Source organism: Trichomycterus rosablanca, chromosome 26 (assembly GCF_030014385.1).
Source record: "Trichomycterus rosablanca isolate fTriRos1 chromosome 26, fTriRos1.hap1, whole genome shotgun sequence".
Classification (NCBI taxonomy): domain Eukaryota; kingdom Metazoa; phylum Chordata; class Actinopteri; order Siluriformes; family Trichomycteridae; genus Trichomycterus; species Trichomycterus rosablanca.
The window spans coordinates 462,697-480,196 of NC_086013.1; the positions used below are offsets into that span (position 1 = coordinate 462,697).

The 17,500-nt window shown below is 45.5% G+C and overlaps 1 protein-coding gene across 1 annotated transcript in view; it reads left to right on the plus strand.

The window, feature by feature from the left end:
• efnb1 (ephrin-B1) overlaps nucleotides 1-13,174 on the plus strand; it is a 27,362-nt gene extending 14,188 nt beyond the window's left edge. Inside the window, exons 2-5 of the mRNA XM_062988858.1 lie at nucleotides 210-487; nucleotides 6,852-6,944; nucleotides 8,749-8,880; nucleotides 10,837-13,174. Coding sequence (XP_062844928.1) covers nucleotides 210-487; nucleotides 6,852-6,944; nucleotides 8,749-8,880; nucleotides 10,837-11,201 — 868 coding nt within the window. The 3' untranslated portion in view covers nucleotides 11,202-13,174. The remainder of the gene's footprint in view (nucleotides 1-209; nucleotides 488-6,851; nucleotides 6,945-8,748; nucleotides 8,881-10,836) is intronic.
• The last annotated feature ends 4,326 nt before the right edge of the window (nucleotides 13,175-17,500 follow it).

Here is a 17,500-nt window from a genome sequence, read left to right on the forward strand (position 1 = left end):
GTAATCAGTGATAAGTGTAAATAGTTTAAATGTAAAGGTAAAAGCCGCAGCCATGTAGAGGAAGCAGGTGTCGTGCTGAACTGCTTTACGATTCTTGACTGGAACTATTTCCAGGTCACGACCGCGCCCGTGTGGTAGGCGGAGCTTGTTATCGCCCGCCGCGGCCGTTACACGAGTCCTAACGCGCCGGTTTCCTGTGTGTGTTGCAGGTTCGTTTCTGGTAAAGGTCTGTTCCTGTACCCTGAGATCGGCGACCGGCTGGACATCGTGTGTCCCCGCGCCCCCTCCGGCGAGGGGTACGAGTACTACCGGTTGTACCTGGTGAGCCGGGAGCAGGCGGAGACGTGCAGCACCGTGCTGAACCCAAACGTCCTCGTCACCTGCAACAAACCCGACAAGGACATCAAGTTCACCATCAAGTTCCAGGAGTTCAGTCCAAACTACATGGGGCTGGAGTTCAAACGCATGCAGGACTACTTCATCATCTGTGAGTACTGCTGAGAGTGTGTGTGTGTGTTCACTGTGTGTGTGTGTGTGTGTGTGTACTGTGTGTGTGTGTGTGGGTGTTGACTGTGTGTGTGTGTGTGTGTGTGTGTGTGTTCACTGTGTGTGTGTGTGTGTGTGTGTGTGTTGACTGTGTGTGTGTGTGTGTGTGTGTGTGTTCACTGTATGTGTGGAGGTCAGGATTCAGGTTTGGCTTTAGTGTATGGGGTTAGTAGTACAGGGATTTGGGGTTAGTACAGGGGTGGATTAGGGTTTGGGGTTAGTACAGGGGTAGATTAGGGTTTGGGGTTAGTACAGGGGTGGATTAGGGTTTGGGGTTAGTACAGGGGTAGATTAGGGTTTGGGGTTAGTACAGGGGTAGATTAGGGTTTTGCAGAAGTCACAAAGGGAAATGAGCATGTCTAACACGCTGGTCTCTGGTCGCCCCAGAAACGCTGACCTGCCGTGTTTCAAAATAAAAGCCAATTAAATTAAATCACTGAAACCTCCCGCGCTGCCACTCCGCCCTCACCACGCCCAATTTCACCTAACAACCCCTAATCACCACGGCAACACCAAATTCCACCTCTTTCCACCCATTTATACCCACCTACAGCGGCACGTAGCGCGGCGTTATCACGCGGTCACGCCGATTCTGAGCTGATAACCGGGGCGCAGAACTGCAGGAACGTTCCGGCAGAAACGAGGGGACGCGGGTGAAAAGGAGCGGCGCGTAATCACGGGACGTCAAATTCCACTCAGGGTCTGCTGAGCCGTCAACGTCCAGAGAGACGAAGAATTCACTCCGAGCTCGAGGAGAGTCGAACCGCGTCTACGCTACACAATACTGGCTTTGTTTCAGCTCGCACACACACACACACACACACACACACGCACACACACACACGCACACACACACACACGCACGCACACACACACACACACGCACACACACACACACACACACGCTGGCATTAACGCTGTCAGATCCCATACAGAAGCACAGTCAGGCTGTAATTACAGGATAAAGTTGCTATATAAATCATTTCAGTGTGACGCCGTGTTGTGTAACGTCGACACTAAAGCAGATTTGATTATATATCACACCTCCAGGGTCGCCAGTTTTCCTCTGTGTAGAGCTTCAATTTGCGTCTAGTTTTTTTTTTACTGCACCCACGTTTCTTAAACGATCATAAATTCATTATAGTTATTATAACGTATACTGTATGATCAAAAGTATTGGGACGCCTCTTTTAATGATTAAATGTATGTGTTTCAGCCACAACAGTTACTAACAGCTGTAATAAAGCTGTCATTAAAATGTTATAAAGGAATTAATCTGTGATGCTTTTGACTTTGAAGCAACAGTTTAGGGAAGGTCTTTTCCTCAGTTTAAAAACCAAGAAACTCCAGTGTCCTGCACACAGCCCTGACCTCAGCCCCACTCAACAGCTCTGGGATGAACTGGAACACCGACTGATCAATCAGCGCCCACCGTACAAATGCTGTCACCTTTAACTGAATGGGCACAAATTCCCACACGCACACTTTAATGTCTTGTGAGAAGCGGCTGTTGTTCCGCCTGAAAAGTTCACACAGAAGTTCAGGCGTCCGAATACTTTTGAGCTCGGTAGGTTTTTGCATTTAACTGTCTAGTCTTACACTCACACACACACACCCTTACACACACACCCTCAGACACACACACACACCCTTACACACACACCCTCAGACACACACACACACCCTTACACACACACCCTCAGACACACACACACACCCTTACACACACACACACACCCTCAGACACACACACACACCCTTACACACACACACACACACCCTTACACACACACACACCCTCAGACACACACACACACCCTTACACACACACACACACACCCTTACACACACACACACCCTTACACACACACACACCCTCAGACACACACACAAACCCTTACACACACACACACACCCTCAGACACACACACACACCCTTACACACACACACACCCTTACACACACACACACACACACCCTTACACACACACACACACACCCTTACACACACACACACCCTCAGACACACACACACACCCTCAGACACACACACACACCCTTACACACACACACACACACCCTTACACACACACACACCCTCAGACACACACACACACCCTTACACACACACACACCCTCACACACACACACACCCTTACACACACACACAAACACACACACAAACACACACACACACACACCCTCAGACACACACACACACCCTTACACACACACACCCTTACACACACACACACCCTCAGACACACACACACCCTTACACACACACACACACACCCTCAGACACACACACACACACTCACACACACACCCTCAGACACACACCCTTACACACACACACACACACACACACACACACACACACACACACACACATGGCGGCTGGTTGGATTTAAAGGTCAGGTGTGATGTAATCGGCCCAGCAGAGCGGAGCATTCTGATTGGACGAGCTTCTGTAAAGTTTAATCTGTGTGTGTGTGTGTGTGTGTGTGTGTGAGCTCAGTCTGATATTTAGATCATATCTCACCACATGTGTGTGTGTGTGTGTGTGGCATAAATAGACAGTGTGGAAGAAGATCCATGGTGTTAGTGAGGGGGTTCAGGTTAAATGTTCTCGCTCTCCTGTTAGCTAAGAACTGAAGAACATTCATGTTGGATTTTTGGGGAAGTTTTGGAATTGATTTTGGGGTGGATTGTGGATTTAAGGTGGATTATAAGGTGGATTTTGGGGTGGATTTTAAGGTGGATCTTGGAGTGGATTGTGGGGAGGTTAAATATCTGCTCTTTATTTACATACGATAATCCTCCGTTCTAACAGAAACTCATTATTCAGGGGCGTCCACATACTTCTGCACAGCGCTGTGATGTCACTGGTCCTGATGGGACTGAGATACAGAGACATCGTGTCGTGTTTATACAGCGCCGCACACCGCCGTCATCTCCTCACCGGTACAGGACACAGGGCTGAGGGCCTCGCTCAGGGGCCCAACTGTAGCTTAACCATTGAGTGATGACTGTTTTAATCCACCTAACGAGTGTCAGGAATCAGATTTAGTACTAAAATAAACGTAATTAAATTAAAAACGGCACCAACGTCCCAATAACGGATCAGAAGCTCCGAATTCCTGATTTTATAAGCAGACATTTAGTCTCTGCTGCAGCAGGAACACATTAGAGTGTGTGTGTGTGTGTGTGTGTGTTGAACTGGAAGCTCAAGTTCCTATTTTAGAGATGAAAACACACACACACACACACACACACACACACACACACATTACTCGGGAGGAAGTGTGTAGGTTGTAATCAGAGGTGCTAACTGGGGCTACTTTAATTATAATAACACGACGTTTCCTACACACACACACACTCACACACACACACACACACACACACACACACACACACTCACACTGCAGTATGTTCTGTGTTAGTCTGTAATAAGAAAGTTTGAACGTTTGTCCAGAAGCTCCAACTATTTTCTTCCTCCAGAAGCAGAAACGTACAGAAGCTCCACTGTAACACCAACATCTTACATTTAACACGAGAACACAACAGAACTAAACACACGGCCAGAAGTATGTGGACACCTCGTCCAACTCAGTACTGATCAACCTCTAACAGTTGTGATACAGTTCTGATGAACCTTGTAGAGTTCTGATGAACCTTAAAAGCTCAGGAGATGTACTTCTGATGAAGCATGTCGCAGCCCTCAGAACTGTTCGGAGTTCTGACTGATCCTTCTGAACCTGTGTCGGGTTCCACTGAATCATGAGTCATATGGAGTCATGTGGAAATGAATCACAGGTTGATTCTATATAAATGACTCTTTTATGAACGAACGACTCTCCTGTACACTGTGTGTGTGTGTGCGCACACTCTAATTGAGTTGTCCTATTCAGTGGTTGGCACGGCGACAGGTTGGCACGGTGACGGACAGACTGGCACCCGGCCCGCTGCCATGCATCTTAATCTGCATGACATCACAGTGGCGCCTAGCAACCACGATCAGCCCCCCCATCACACGCCCACTCTCAAAGATCTATTCTTCCAACACCCCCCACCCCCACCTCCTCACCTTGTCTCTGGTCAGGGTTGCAGTGGGCGTGGCAGGAATCTAAGCTCAGGGCAGCACACGCTTACGGCCTAGGGGTGACTCACAGGGACACATGGAGAACATGCCAAACTCGATGTCCAGACATATAAAGAAGTGTTCATAGTACGTGTGTGTGTGTGTGTCACCCAGTGGGGGCTCGTCTGGTGAATGGAATGTGTGTCTAGGACTACACACACACACACACACACTTGACAAGTCTCAACGTGTCTCACTCACACGTCCTAATGAGCTGCAGCCTGGTGTGTGTGTGTGTACATGTGTGTGTGTGTGTGTGTGTGTGTGTGTGCAGTAATTGGGAGTTAAATTAAATAAATATGCAGTTTAAGGTGAGATTACCTGCTGTTACAACATGAATAGATCTCACCAGTGGATAATATTGCAGTGAGTGTGTGTGTGTGTGTGTGAGTGTACGTGTGTGTGTGTGTGTGTGTGTGTGTGAGTGTACGTGTGTGTGTGTGTTTGTGTGTGTGTAGTATATCCTGGACGAGCCCCCGCTGGGTGTGGGCTGGATCTTAAAGCTGTATGATGTGGCCTGAACCTCCGAGTTCATTCCTCCGTCCTTCAGGAGCTGCTTTGGTTAAGTGGAAACATCCAGGAGCAACACCAGCTCAGCCGTACAGACTCAGAGAACATAGAGGTTTCAGTGCTCTGTGGTGTAAAGCACACTGCACATGGACACGGTGGCGACTGTGCACTGTCACCATGAAAGTGATTCAGACTGGGCCGCATAAAGCCCTGAGCTAGACCTGATTCAGCACCTTTGGGATGAATGGGAACACTGACAATGAGTTTGCCAGTATTAGAGCTTGTCCATGGTAGGAAGTGAATCCCTAAAGTATTGATCTGTATTAATGTGTTGCTGTAATGTAACAGTGCAAGACGGGATCTACTGGTGTCCACATATTTTTGTTCACTGTGTATATGTGTGTGTGTATGTATGTGTGTGTGTGTGTGTGAGTGTGTGTGTGTTTGTATGTGTGTGTGTTTGTATGTGTGTGTGTGAGTGTGTGTGTGTTTGTATGTGTGTGTGTGAGTGTGTGTGTGTTTGTATGTGTGTGTGTGAGTGGGTGTGTTTGTATGTATGTGTGTGTGTGTTTGTATGTGTGTGTGTTTGTATGTGTGTGTGTGAGTGTGTGTGTGTTTGTATGTGTGTGTGTGGGTGTGTGTATGTGTGTGTGTGTTTGTATGTGTGTGTGTTTGTATGTATGTGTGTGTGTGTGTGTGAGTGTGTGTGTGTATGTGTGTGTGTGTGTGTGTGTGTGTTTGTATGTGTGTGTGTGCCCACATTCCCATGAGATCAGATTACTATCATACGCAGATGTAAGAGGAGAACACGTCTTATGCTCTTTACATCGCGCACACACACACACACACACACACACACACACAGCTGGGAGGTGTGGTTCCTCTGGGGAACAGTTCTCGGTTCCTCATGGTTCCTCATGGATGATGAGGAGTCAGGAGAACCTGCAGCATCTTCACCTCATGTCTTAGAATTACGAGTGGAGTCGTGGTGATGATATCTGATCAGAACTGTACACACACACACACACACACACACACACACACACACACACGCGCAGAGCTGAAATAAAACCCAGTAGTTGTTGAGTGAAGCCTGATTTATGAGTTCATTTCAGTAAGTGTGTGTGTGTGTGTGTAACAGGAGCTCTAATCAGATTATTGATCTGTGGTTGTGGTTCCTCTGGTTTTTCTTTCAATCAGTGAAACTTTATTATTATTATTTATATTATTATTATTTTTTATATTATTATTTTTTAAATTATTTTATTATTATTATTTTTATTATTATTATATTATTATTATTTAAATTTTTTTATTATTATAGAACAGATTTCTAAATTGTTTAATTCGGTCCTAATAAAAACAGCTGAAAGTATTTTTTATATTTCATTTCTTTTATTTTTATTTATTGCTCACAAACACAAACATGTCAGACTCTCGTGCACGACCAGAAATTCAACATCGTCTGTAAAAAAAACTAATAATATAAAAGTAATGAAATAAAGTGATTCCAGGAGTTAGAAATGTTCTTACAATGTTTACCCTGATACAAAGCATGAAACCACTACGTTTCCCATCAGAGCCTGAAACCAACCCCAGTCGTGATTCCCATTCGTCTCACCCCTACTGTCCCTCTGTTTCCCTTTAGCTACCTCTGATGGGACGCTGGAGGGGTTGGAGATGAGAGAGGGAGGAGTGTGTAGCACCAGGTCCATGAAAATCATCATGAAAGTAGGGCAAGGTGAGTCTCACACACACACTCACACACACTCACACACACTCACACTCACACACACACACACACTCACACACACACACACTCACACACACACCTGAGCTCCGGTCGTTTGTTAATGACTCTGATCTGCTGACTGCAGTGTGTATGAGGTGGAAAATCATCTGTTATAAAGTAATAAAGCTTAGTTTATTCAAACACACACACACACACACACACACACCTAACTCAGACAAGGAAAACCATAATTCATATCACACACACACACACACACACACACACATAATGCTCGTGTGTGTTTTTGCTGATTCGTGTGTATTATTGTTCCATGTTTTGTCATAAGGTCAGCACAGGAGGTGACCTCACAACCTTACGACTGTAGAGCATTATTCACTGTCACCTTACAGCCAGAAGGTCCTGGGTTTGATTCCCAGGTGGAGTGGTCTGGGTCCTTTGTGTGTGGAGTTTTGCATGTTCTCCCTGTGTGTGTGGGGGGGGGGTTCTCTTACAGTACAAAGACGTGCAGTCAGGTTAATTGAAGATACTAGAAAATACACATTGTGTGTGTGTGTGTGTGTCATGTGATGAACTGGCTGCCTGTCCGGTGTGTTTCCTGGCTTTCTCTCAATAATTCAGACCCACTGTGACCCTGACCAGGATACAGCTGTGATAAACAGGCAGTGATTGTATATCTGTACCCTGGATCTTTCTCAATCTCAGCAGTGCTATCGACCGGCCAGGCATCTACAAAGACACGATGTGCTAAATCTAAGATGGGTTAGGGTTGGGGGGGGGTCCTGTATTCCTGCTTTGTGCCCAGTGTTTCTCAGTGAGAACCGGACCCCCAGCGACCCTGACCAGGATAAAACAGCTGATGGAAATGATCTGGTCCTGGTGTTTCTCTGATCTGATGATGGAGGATCCACAGACGCCTCCGCGGTTCACGGGTCGTGAGGCGGATGATCGAGGGCGCGGCCGCTATTAACCGGAATAAATCTGTCACGTCGCGCTGCTGATTAACGGAAACGAAATTCGTTTTCCAGACGGAACGAAGCGAAACGAAGCGGAGCTCAGCCTGAATTCATTCAGTCATTACAGAAAATTAAATAAGAGTTTCCTCAGGAAGTGGAGCAGCATAAACACGTCTATTTATACTGAAGAGTGTGTGTGTGTGTGAGTGTGAGAGAGTGTGTGTGTGTGTGTGTGTGTGTGTGTGGAATGTGCCTGTCTGCTTCCTTGAGGCTCTGTGTCTGATGACACGATCGACCTCAGGATCAAGAGGTCAGCGTCTCGTCCTCTGCAGTGTGTCGTCAGTGTGTGTGTGTGTGTGTGTGTGTGTGTGTGTGTGTGTGTGTTATGATCCTATATGAAGTCCTTGGGAAAGCAACCACTGTTCCACATACTTACAGACGCTCTTTAGGATTGTCTTGGGACCTGAAGTTGCTTAGAAATGGTGCCTGCCTCTGTACAGAGCTCTCGAGACTTTATCATTCAAACCAGATCTGTTTTTACGGGCACAGAGAAGTGAGGAGTAAGGAGGACACGCCTCAAAGATCATTTAACTTTTCACCTCAGAGTATTTAGTCATATCCAGTTCATGGTTGCAAATCCGCTGCCGCTTGTACAGAACCCAATCTGATCAAGGAGAGCCGGATCACCACACAGTTCCAGCACGTGTCTAATCGGCGCCGCTTCTTATCACCTGCCAGTGTTAAGTTCCCACGAAGAGCCGTATAGCATACTAAGCTTCACACAGTCCTGGAGATCTTCATTTTTTTACCGACTGTGTGTGTGTGTGTGTGTGTTGTAGATCCGAACGCCCCCGATCGTGCGCAGACGGAGCCTCCAGACAGAAACGCCGACAACGAGATCAAAAACCCACCGACCACCAAACCAGAGAGAACGAGAGAGCGAGACGAGAACGTCATCCCACCCAACAAAGGTAAAACCAGACCATCAGTAACACACACACTCACACACACACACACCTACACACACTCACACACATACACACACTGTCATAAACAGTTTATCAGATCAATCAGCAGCTCCACATCAGCGTCGTTACTACAAATCACAACCTGTCCTCTTATTTACTCAACACTCACCCGAGCATGTCCAGTATCACGGGCGTGGCCCTAAACTTCTGATAATCTGCCTCTAAAGTCGAGTTTAAACCACCGGAACAGTTCAGGAAGCGCTCGGGTTCCTCAATCAGTATCATCAAACACACACAGGAACACAGACACACACACACACACACACACTAACACAGGAACACAACAGAGACACATACACACACTAACACACACACACACACACAGATACACACACTAACACAAACACACACACAGATACACACACACAGGAACACAACAGAGAGACACAAACACACACAGACTAACACAGAGAGACACACAAACACACACACACACACTAACACAGGAACACAACAGAGAGACACAAACACACACACAAACACACACACAGATACACACACACACACACACACACTAACACACACACACACACACACTAACACAAACACACACACAGATACACACACACACACACACACACTAACACAAACACACACACAGATACACACACACACACACTAACACACACACACACACACACTAACACAAACACACACACAGATACACACACACAGGAACACAACAGAGAGACACAAACACACAAACACACACAGGAACACAGACACACACACACACACTAACACAGGAACACAACAGACACACACACACACACTAACACAGGAACAACTGAGACACACACACACACACTAACACACACACACACAGATACACACACTAACACAAACACACACACAGATACACACACTAACACAAACACACACATATACACACAAACAGGAACACAACAGAGAGACACACACACACACTAACACACACACACACAGATACACACACTAACACAGAAACAACAGAGAGACACACACACACACTAACACACACACACACAGATACACACACTAACACAAACACACACACAGATACACACACACAGGAACACAACAGAGACACAAACACACAAACACACACAGACTAACACAGAGAGACACACAAACACACACACACACTAACACAGGAACACAACAGAGAGACACAAACACACACACAAACACACACACAGATACACACACACACATACATACGCACACACAGATACACACACTAACACAGAAACACATACATATAAGACACACACACACACACACACACACACACATACTTTAGTGGACAATAGTTGAACTGTTTCAAGCTCAAAAAGATTTTTGCTGAAGGCTTTAAATTCATGCACCATTATCACTGTGTGTGTGTATGAATAAGTGTGTGTATACACGTGTGTGTGTGTGTGTGTGTATACACGTGTGTGTGTGTGTGTGTGTGTGTGTGTAGGTTAATGTTCCATGACGTAGCAGTAGTTATGAGGTTACAGCACATAACTGTGGGAGTTTATAATAGTACTATTAGAATTATCGGCCTTATTAAGTGTTATTGTTCTCGTGGCTGTACGAGGTTAAAACTGCACAATCATCATCAACCATCATCATCATCATCATCTCACACACACACACACACACACACACACACACACACACACCACACACACGTGGAGCAGCAATTACAGCTGATTTTCCTGAACACCACACACAGAACCAGTTCCTCCAGCAGGACGCGGTCGGTGTCACACCAGCAGGTTACAGACGCTAACACCTTTCTTCTTCTTCTATAAACAAACCGCGCTCCTGTCGTAGCGTCTCTACCATCACGTCGTCCGGCGCGGTGCATCACACACTGGTCATGGCCGCAGTTCTAACCCGTCGCCTCTCCCCTCCGTCTCTGTGTTTCAGACTCCAGGAACTCGGACGCTCTGGGCGGCTTCTTCTCCTCCAAACCGGCGCTGTTCGCCACCATCGGCGCCGGCTGCGTCCTCTTCCTCCTCATCATCATCGTCCTCATCGTCTTGCTGCTCAAGCTGCGCAAGAGGACGCGCAAGCCCAGGGGCGGAGTCTCGCTGTCGCTCAGCACGCTGGGTCATCCCAAATGCTCCGGCCAGTCCGGCTCCGAGCCCAGCGACATCATCATCCCGCTGCGGCCCACCGAGGGCGGCTTCTGCTCGCACTACGAAAAAGTGAGCGGCGACTACGGCCACCCCGTCTACATCGTACAGGAGATGGGTCCTCAGAGTCCGGCCAACATCTACTACAAGGTCTGAGCGAGGCAGACGGCCGCTGGGAGAGATGTAAAGAGGGAGACGGGCGGAGTCACGGACCCTACGCCGCTTTTCCCAAATGACTGATTTGTCTCTCGGGCAGGAAGGATGCAGACGGCGCTCACACGTGGTGATACCACAAAGCGAGACTTCCTCTCCGAGAACAGGAGCCATAGCTTTTAGCCAATCACGGACAGGCTGCGTGGTGACGTCACAACTCAGGAAGGCATCACGCAGGACGCCGCACAGAGAAGGACATCTACAGGGCAGGATGATGTCACAGCGTGCAGTGATGTCACAATGCCGGACAGCACATCCTCCCAAAAACAAAAAAACTGAGGCAGGAACGACGTCCAGCACAATCGCTGCGACGCACGTTGTGACATCACAAAGCAGGCAGAGCTCTCAGCCAATCACGGACGAGCTGTGCCGGATGCGGGATGTAGGACGCGCTCCGGGACTGTTGCTTTTAGGTTCTTTTGTCATTTTTGTAATCAACACTATTCACTCGGTTACTGAGCTGCCACAGCAGGCGCATTCATACACACACACACACACACACACACACACACACACGCAAACGCTCGTCTGTCAGCGGGAAGGGGTGTGAGCTGGTGAGAGTGTGATGTGTGTTGAAAGATGTCAGCGATTGAGAATAAACACTTCGCTTCACTTTTTTTATTTGGATAGTGTGCGTGTGTGTGTGTGTGTGTGTGTGTGTGTGTGTGTGCGTGCGTGCGTGTGTGAATAATAAATGGATCTGATCACATTAGTCACCAGTTTAGATCTTATCAACACCACATAAACAGAAGCAGATGTTCTCTCCTGATTATCAGAAATTCGGGATGAATAAATCGTTTCCTTCTAAACATTAAACACTCATCACGTCGCCGCCTCCGTCTTCACCCGCCGCGCTCACAGAGCCGCGTCCCAAACCGCCCACTGTGCCGCGTCCGGACGTCTCCGTCACGGATAAACTAAACATCTACAGCGTTAAAATATCCATCAGAGACGGAGGGGCCGCGCCTTCATAGTCACGTGATCAGAAAAGGACCAGCTCTCATATTAACCACCTTACGCTGTAGAGACAAAAGTATTGGGACACCACTTTCATTACTTTTGTTAAATTAATGTTTCAGTTTTAGCCAGAACAGTTGTGATACACGCATTTAAGCACAAATCTTTTTTACAAGCAAGTAAATAAATGTATAGTTTATATAATAAATCGACTTGTGCCTTAATAATAAAAACTGCGTGAGCTCCAAAGCGTTTGATGAAAGGCGTGAGTAAACGGACTGAATTGGAATCACCACTGTTACACATACATTAGAATTCAGGGTGCTTGATTTTTAAGGCTTTAGGATAAATAAATATTTATTAAATGAAAGATTTATCGATCATTTTCACGCTTTAATAACGCAGCGTTACGAAGTCTGTGATTAAAAAAACGCAGCTCTGTTTCACATGGTTTCATTTCATAAGAAACACCAGCGCATTCCAGCAACATGTAGCTTATTATTAATAAAAGTGACCGTTATGGAGGGACGCCTCGCCTCTCTGTGGTTTTATTTCCACGGTGGGAAGGAGACGTCGGTAAAATCCTCGGGATCAGTCAGCGTCCGAAACCATCACAAACAGGAACGTCTTCGGTTACGTAGCCATCGAGAGACGCGGCCTGGAGTTTGGGACGGAGCTATATCTCGACGAAAGACGAATTAGTGTGAGATTTCAACACAGACGTTTACTTAAAGCACACACACACACACACACTCTCACACACACACACACACACACACACACACACACACACTCACACACAGCTGTTTAGCATTAACTGGACTCTGAGATTCCCATCTCGTCCTGAGTTAAGTTCTGCGGCGTGTGTTTATTGTTCGGTGTTTTACTTTGTTTTGGTTGATGTCGATCTCTCTGTTTAAAATCCTTCATGCAGAATAAAAACGTTTATCAGTGTTTCACCTTCGTCTGCTGCTCGTACCGGACACACGTGAGCCTCTCACTGTGCTGCGCTAATGCTAATGCTAACAGGCTTCATTCACTTTCACTCAGACTCCAGTTTCTCACACACACACACACACTATTATTATATATTATATTATAATATTAATGCAATATATGTACATTAATCATGCAATTCATTTAGATTCACTGCTAAAACGAGTGCTAATGCTAACGTATTTAGAGTGATCATCACACACACACACACACACACAGAGATATAAATATCAGAGCTCAAAACATCTGATATTCAGAAGCAATAACAATAATAATGCAGAAATAATTTGTTAAATATTCATATATATATAAATATTATATAAATATATATAAATATTATATTAATAATATCATATTTATTCAGTCATGTTTAATATTATTAGTTTTTTTTTATTTAAAGTTTTATTAGATTTATCAGGCTAACATAGTTAGCTTATCTGTGCAGCAACTGTTAGCATGGTAGCTAACTGGATTATTTTATTCATTCTAAAGATATTTAAAGGAATTTAGGATTTATTTATTTTTTAAATGTTATGAATGTAACTTATCAAACGTCATCAGTTGATTTTTAATGTGATTTTATTCGTTTTATATTTACTAAAGTGTTTATTTCTCACTACAGTTATTACCTTTATATTTTGATCTAAACAGGATTCGTTTCTTCACCTGTAATTTAATTAATTTTACCAAATTTAGCCAAATTTATTAGAAAAGAAGCTGAAACTTTTATTTATATTTATATTAATAATACAGCGTGTTTACATTTTACTTTTAATACATTTTAATTGTTAATGAAAGTAAAATTGAAGAAAAAACTTAAAAGCCTTAAATAAAATAAAAATCATTCTGCTGTCGGTAAAATGTTAGAAATCCACAAGTTAAATGAACGTATTTTTATATTTATTTCATTTAATAATCAGATAGAAAAAGGAACATCTGATTCAGAGGATTCAGGACACGGCAGCACTAACAGCAGCAGCTCCGCTCACATCAATAAAGAACAAAAATACTGAAATAATTAATCAGAGCTCAGAAAGAACTCACCACAATCTCTGATATTAACATTAAATATACACGAGCTTTGGTTTTTACAATAAAGAAAATAAAATTATAAGTAAAGAATATGAAATAAACACATTTATATAATTTGTGTATCTGTGAATGAGTTCTCCCCTGTCTAAAGGTTCCACAGAAGGTTCTTCAGGGAACCAGAAACCGTCTCAGAAGGTAAAACGTTCTGACCCGGCCCAGCGTTCTGTTTGTATTTGGGTTTGACTCACTGTCCCAATTTTAATTTAAAATCTGGCTCGTGTTAGATCAGCAAAATCTGAGTTCAGACGAGTTCAGCTGGAAAGAAACAGAAAAATGTGGAGAGAAAATATGAAGGACACGGAAATAAGTGGCTGCACATCCGGTTCCTACGATCTGTCAATCATTCTCTAACACACACACACACACACACACTCACACACACACTCACACACACACACACACACTCACACACTCACACACTCACACACGTTTGTATTCAGGTACAATTTGCTGTCTCAGCAGCTGACACTTGTCAGCCATACATATTTTATAATGCCTCAAGGCGGGCAGGCACACACACACACACACACACGGTGGTGTGAAAAAGTAAGTGCCCCCTGTCCTGATTGCTTCTGTCATATTTGCTGTTCATGACTGCTGGGTTCTTTGCCCAGATGCCCCATGTGACCAGGCTGCCAACTCTCAGAAAATTCAAGGTTGTGCCAAGCTTCGTCCTCTCCAGAATTACTGGGACCACTGCGCCACCCCATAAGGTCTTGGACACTGTGTTAGGACCCTCCTCGTACACCATCGGGATCTCCAGCAGAGGAAAAGGAACCGGCTACGACTAATCTAGGTTGTGGGGTGTGAATACTTTCTGAATCCACAGTGTGTGTGTGTGTGTGTGTGTGTGTGTGTGTGAAATTCATCACTTAACCAGAAGCAGACAGGTGATCCATCTACACATGAAGGATATTAGATTTATAGCAGTGCATTATGGGTAAAGGCTTTAGGCTGTACTATTAAACTGCGCTGAGACGCAGAGCGGGCGGCTGGATCTGATTCTCACCGTCTCTGCGTGTTTGGCGTCGTCTCCTCCTGGAGGGCAGAATTTAGGCATGACCAGGTCCCGCTTTGTACAGAGAATAAAACCCAACAGGCTGCAGATTTAAACCTGAACACACGAGAGAAACGTCCTGAAGATCTTCAGCAGATCAGATACGGTTCATCCACAACAGCTCAGCTCAAAGGTTCACTTACATAAATCAAGGAAATTAAATGCTTCTGACTGCGCAGCAACAGTTTAGGGAAGGCCCGCCCCTGTTCCAGCATGACTGTGTCCCTGTGTTTTGGTTTAAAGAAATTCCAGTGTCCTGCACACAGCTTGGGATGAACCGGAACCTGTCTGTCTCTCTGTCTGCCTGTGACTCTCGGTCTGTCTGTCTGTGACCCTCTGTCTTGGTTTGTGGTCTGTAGCGGGCGTGGCCACTGGGAGTTTGATGTTCATTCATCCGTTATTAATCCTTCGTTCCTCTCATCATCATCCCACAGTCCAGCTCTCTCACTTCTACTCTCACCTGTCTGTGTCTGTCTGTCTGTGACTCTCTGTCTGTTTCTCTTTGTATGTGCGTGTACGACTCTCTCTGTCTGTCTCTCTCTTTTTCTGTCTGTCTGTCTGTCTGTCTGTCTGTCTGTCTGTCTGTCTGTCTGTCTAAGTCTGTCTCTCTCTCTGTCTCTCTCTCCCTGTGTGTCTGTGCTTTAGCTATCAGATGTCGGGTTGATGGTAACGTCCTGGTACCAGATACCATAGGAACCCCCTCAGACGTCTTGTGGAGTCCAGGTCTCGGTGGGTCGGAGCTGTTTTGACAACAGATTATGCTGGTGGTCCTAATGTTTTGGCTCAAAGGTGTTTATATACGTATATATGTGTGTGTGTGTGTGTGTGTGTGTGTGTGTGTGTGTGTGATACCCGCGTGTATGCGCAGCAGGAATTCGTCCATCTGTGTGTGTCAAAGAACCGAGCTGCTGGAAATGTGACCTAAATACCAGGACACACACACACACACACACACACACACACACACACAGAGCTATCCGTGCCCTGCAGGCTGGTGTCGGGTGGAATGTGTGTCTGAGAGAGACGGAGTGAAAGCGATGGAGACGAGAACAGAGAGCGACAGACGGAGACGGAGAAAAGACAATTACAAAAAAATTTGGCAAGAACTGCAAAAACCCCCACACGGGCCCCCGGGGGCCCCGACCAAGAGCAGAATTACAGAGAAAAGGAAAATCCACCTGAAGTGTTTTTAGAGGATCTGATCTAAAAACGTCCACCAGAATCACCAAACATGAAAGAATCCAGAATCCAGAAATGTCCGAAAACGGAGACTCGGGAGGAGAGGCGACGTCCTAAACACAGTGCACGACTTCCTAAAGAGCACGTTAGGAAAGAAATGAGAGCGCCGCTAATTGCTAGTGCTGCTCAGACAGGCGCTTTAGTAGCGCCGCATGTGATTTGGGACACAGCCAGAGCGTGGTGAGGGAGGAAACTGATGCTGTGTGTCCATTCCAGTCCAATTCTCGTGTTTATGTTGATGTTTTGATCACTGCTTTATCCTGGTCAGGGTTGCAGGGGGTCAGTGGGATCACTAAGCGCAATATGGATCCGGGACATGACGCCGATCCATCGCGGGGCCTCGACCACAAACACACCTCTGAATATACTGAATAAAACTGAGCATTATACTGTATATATCTATATAATATAATAAACTGAACACACACACAGACTGCTGTGGCCCCTCAAACATCCCCAACACACCTCAGGGGCCCCTGTGGGCGTTTTTCTTTCAAACTGGGAATTAGATATGACTAAATTGGGAGGGCAGTGCAGAAATAGAATATAAAAGAGACGGAGGAATTAATACGGTTTAACTAAGTGTGTGTGTGTGTGTGTGTTTATACAGTATGATAAATACTTATATTACACACTTCATCAGAACTTTAAACACACACACTCACACACACACACACACACTCACACACACACACACACACACACACACACACTCACACTCACACACACACTCAGTACCACACAGGATGAAGTGCAGGCTGAATTAAGTCGAAGCCTAAATTTAGTCCTGAATGTTTGTAAATCTTGTATATGTAAGTGTGTGTGTGTGTGAGTGTGTGTGTGTGTGTGTGTGTGTGTGAGTGTGTGTGTGTGTGTGAGAGTGTGTGTGAGTGTGTGACTT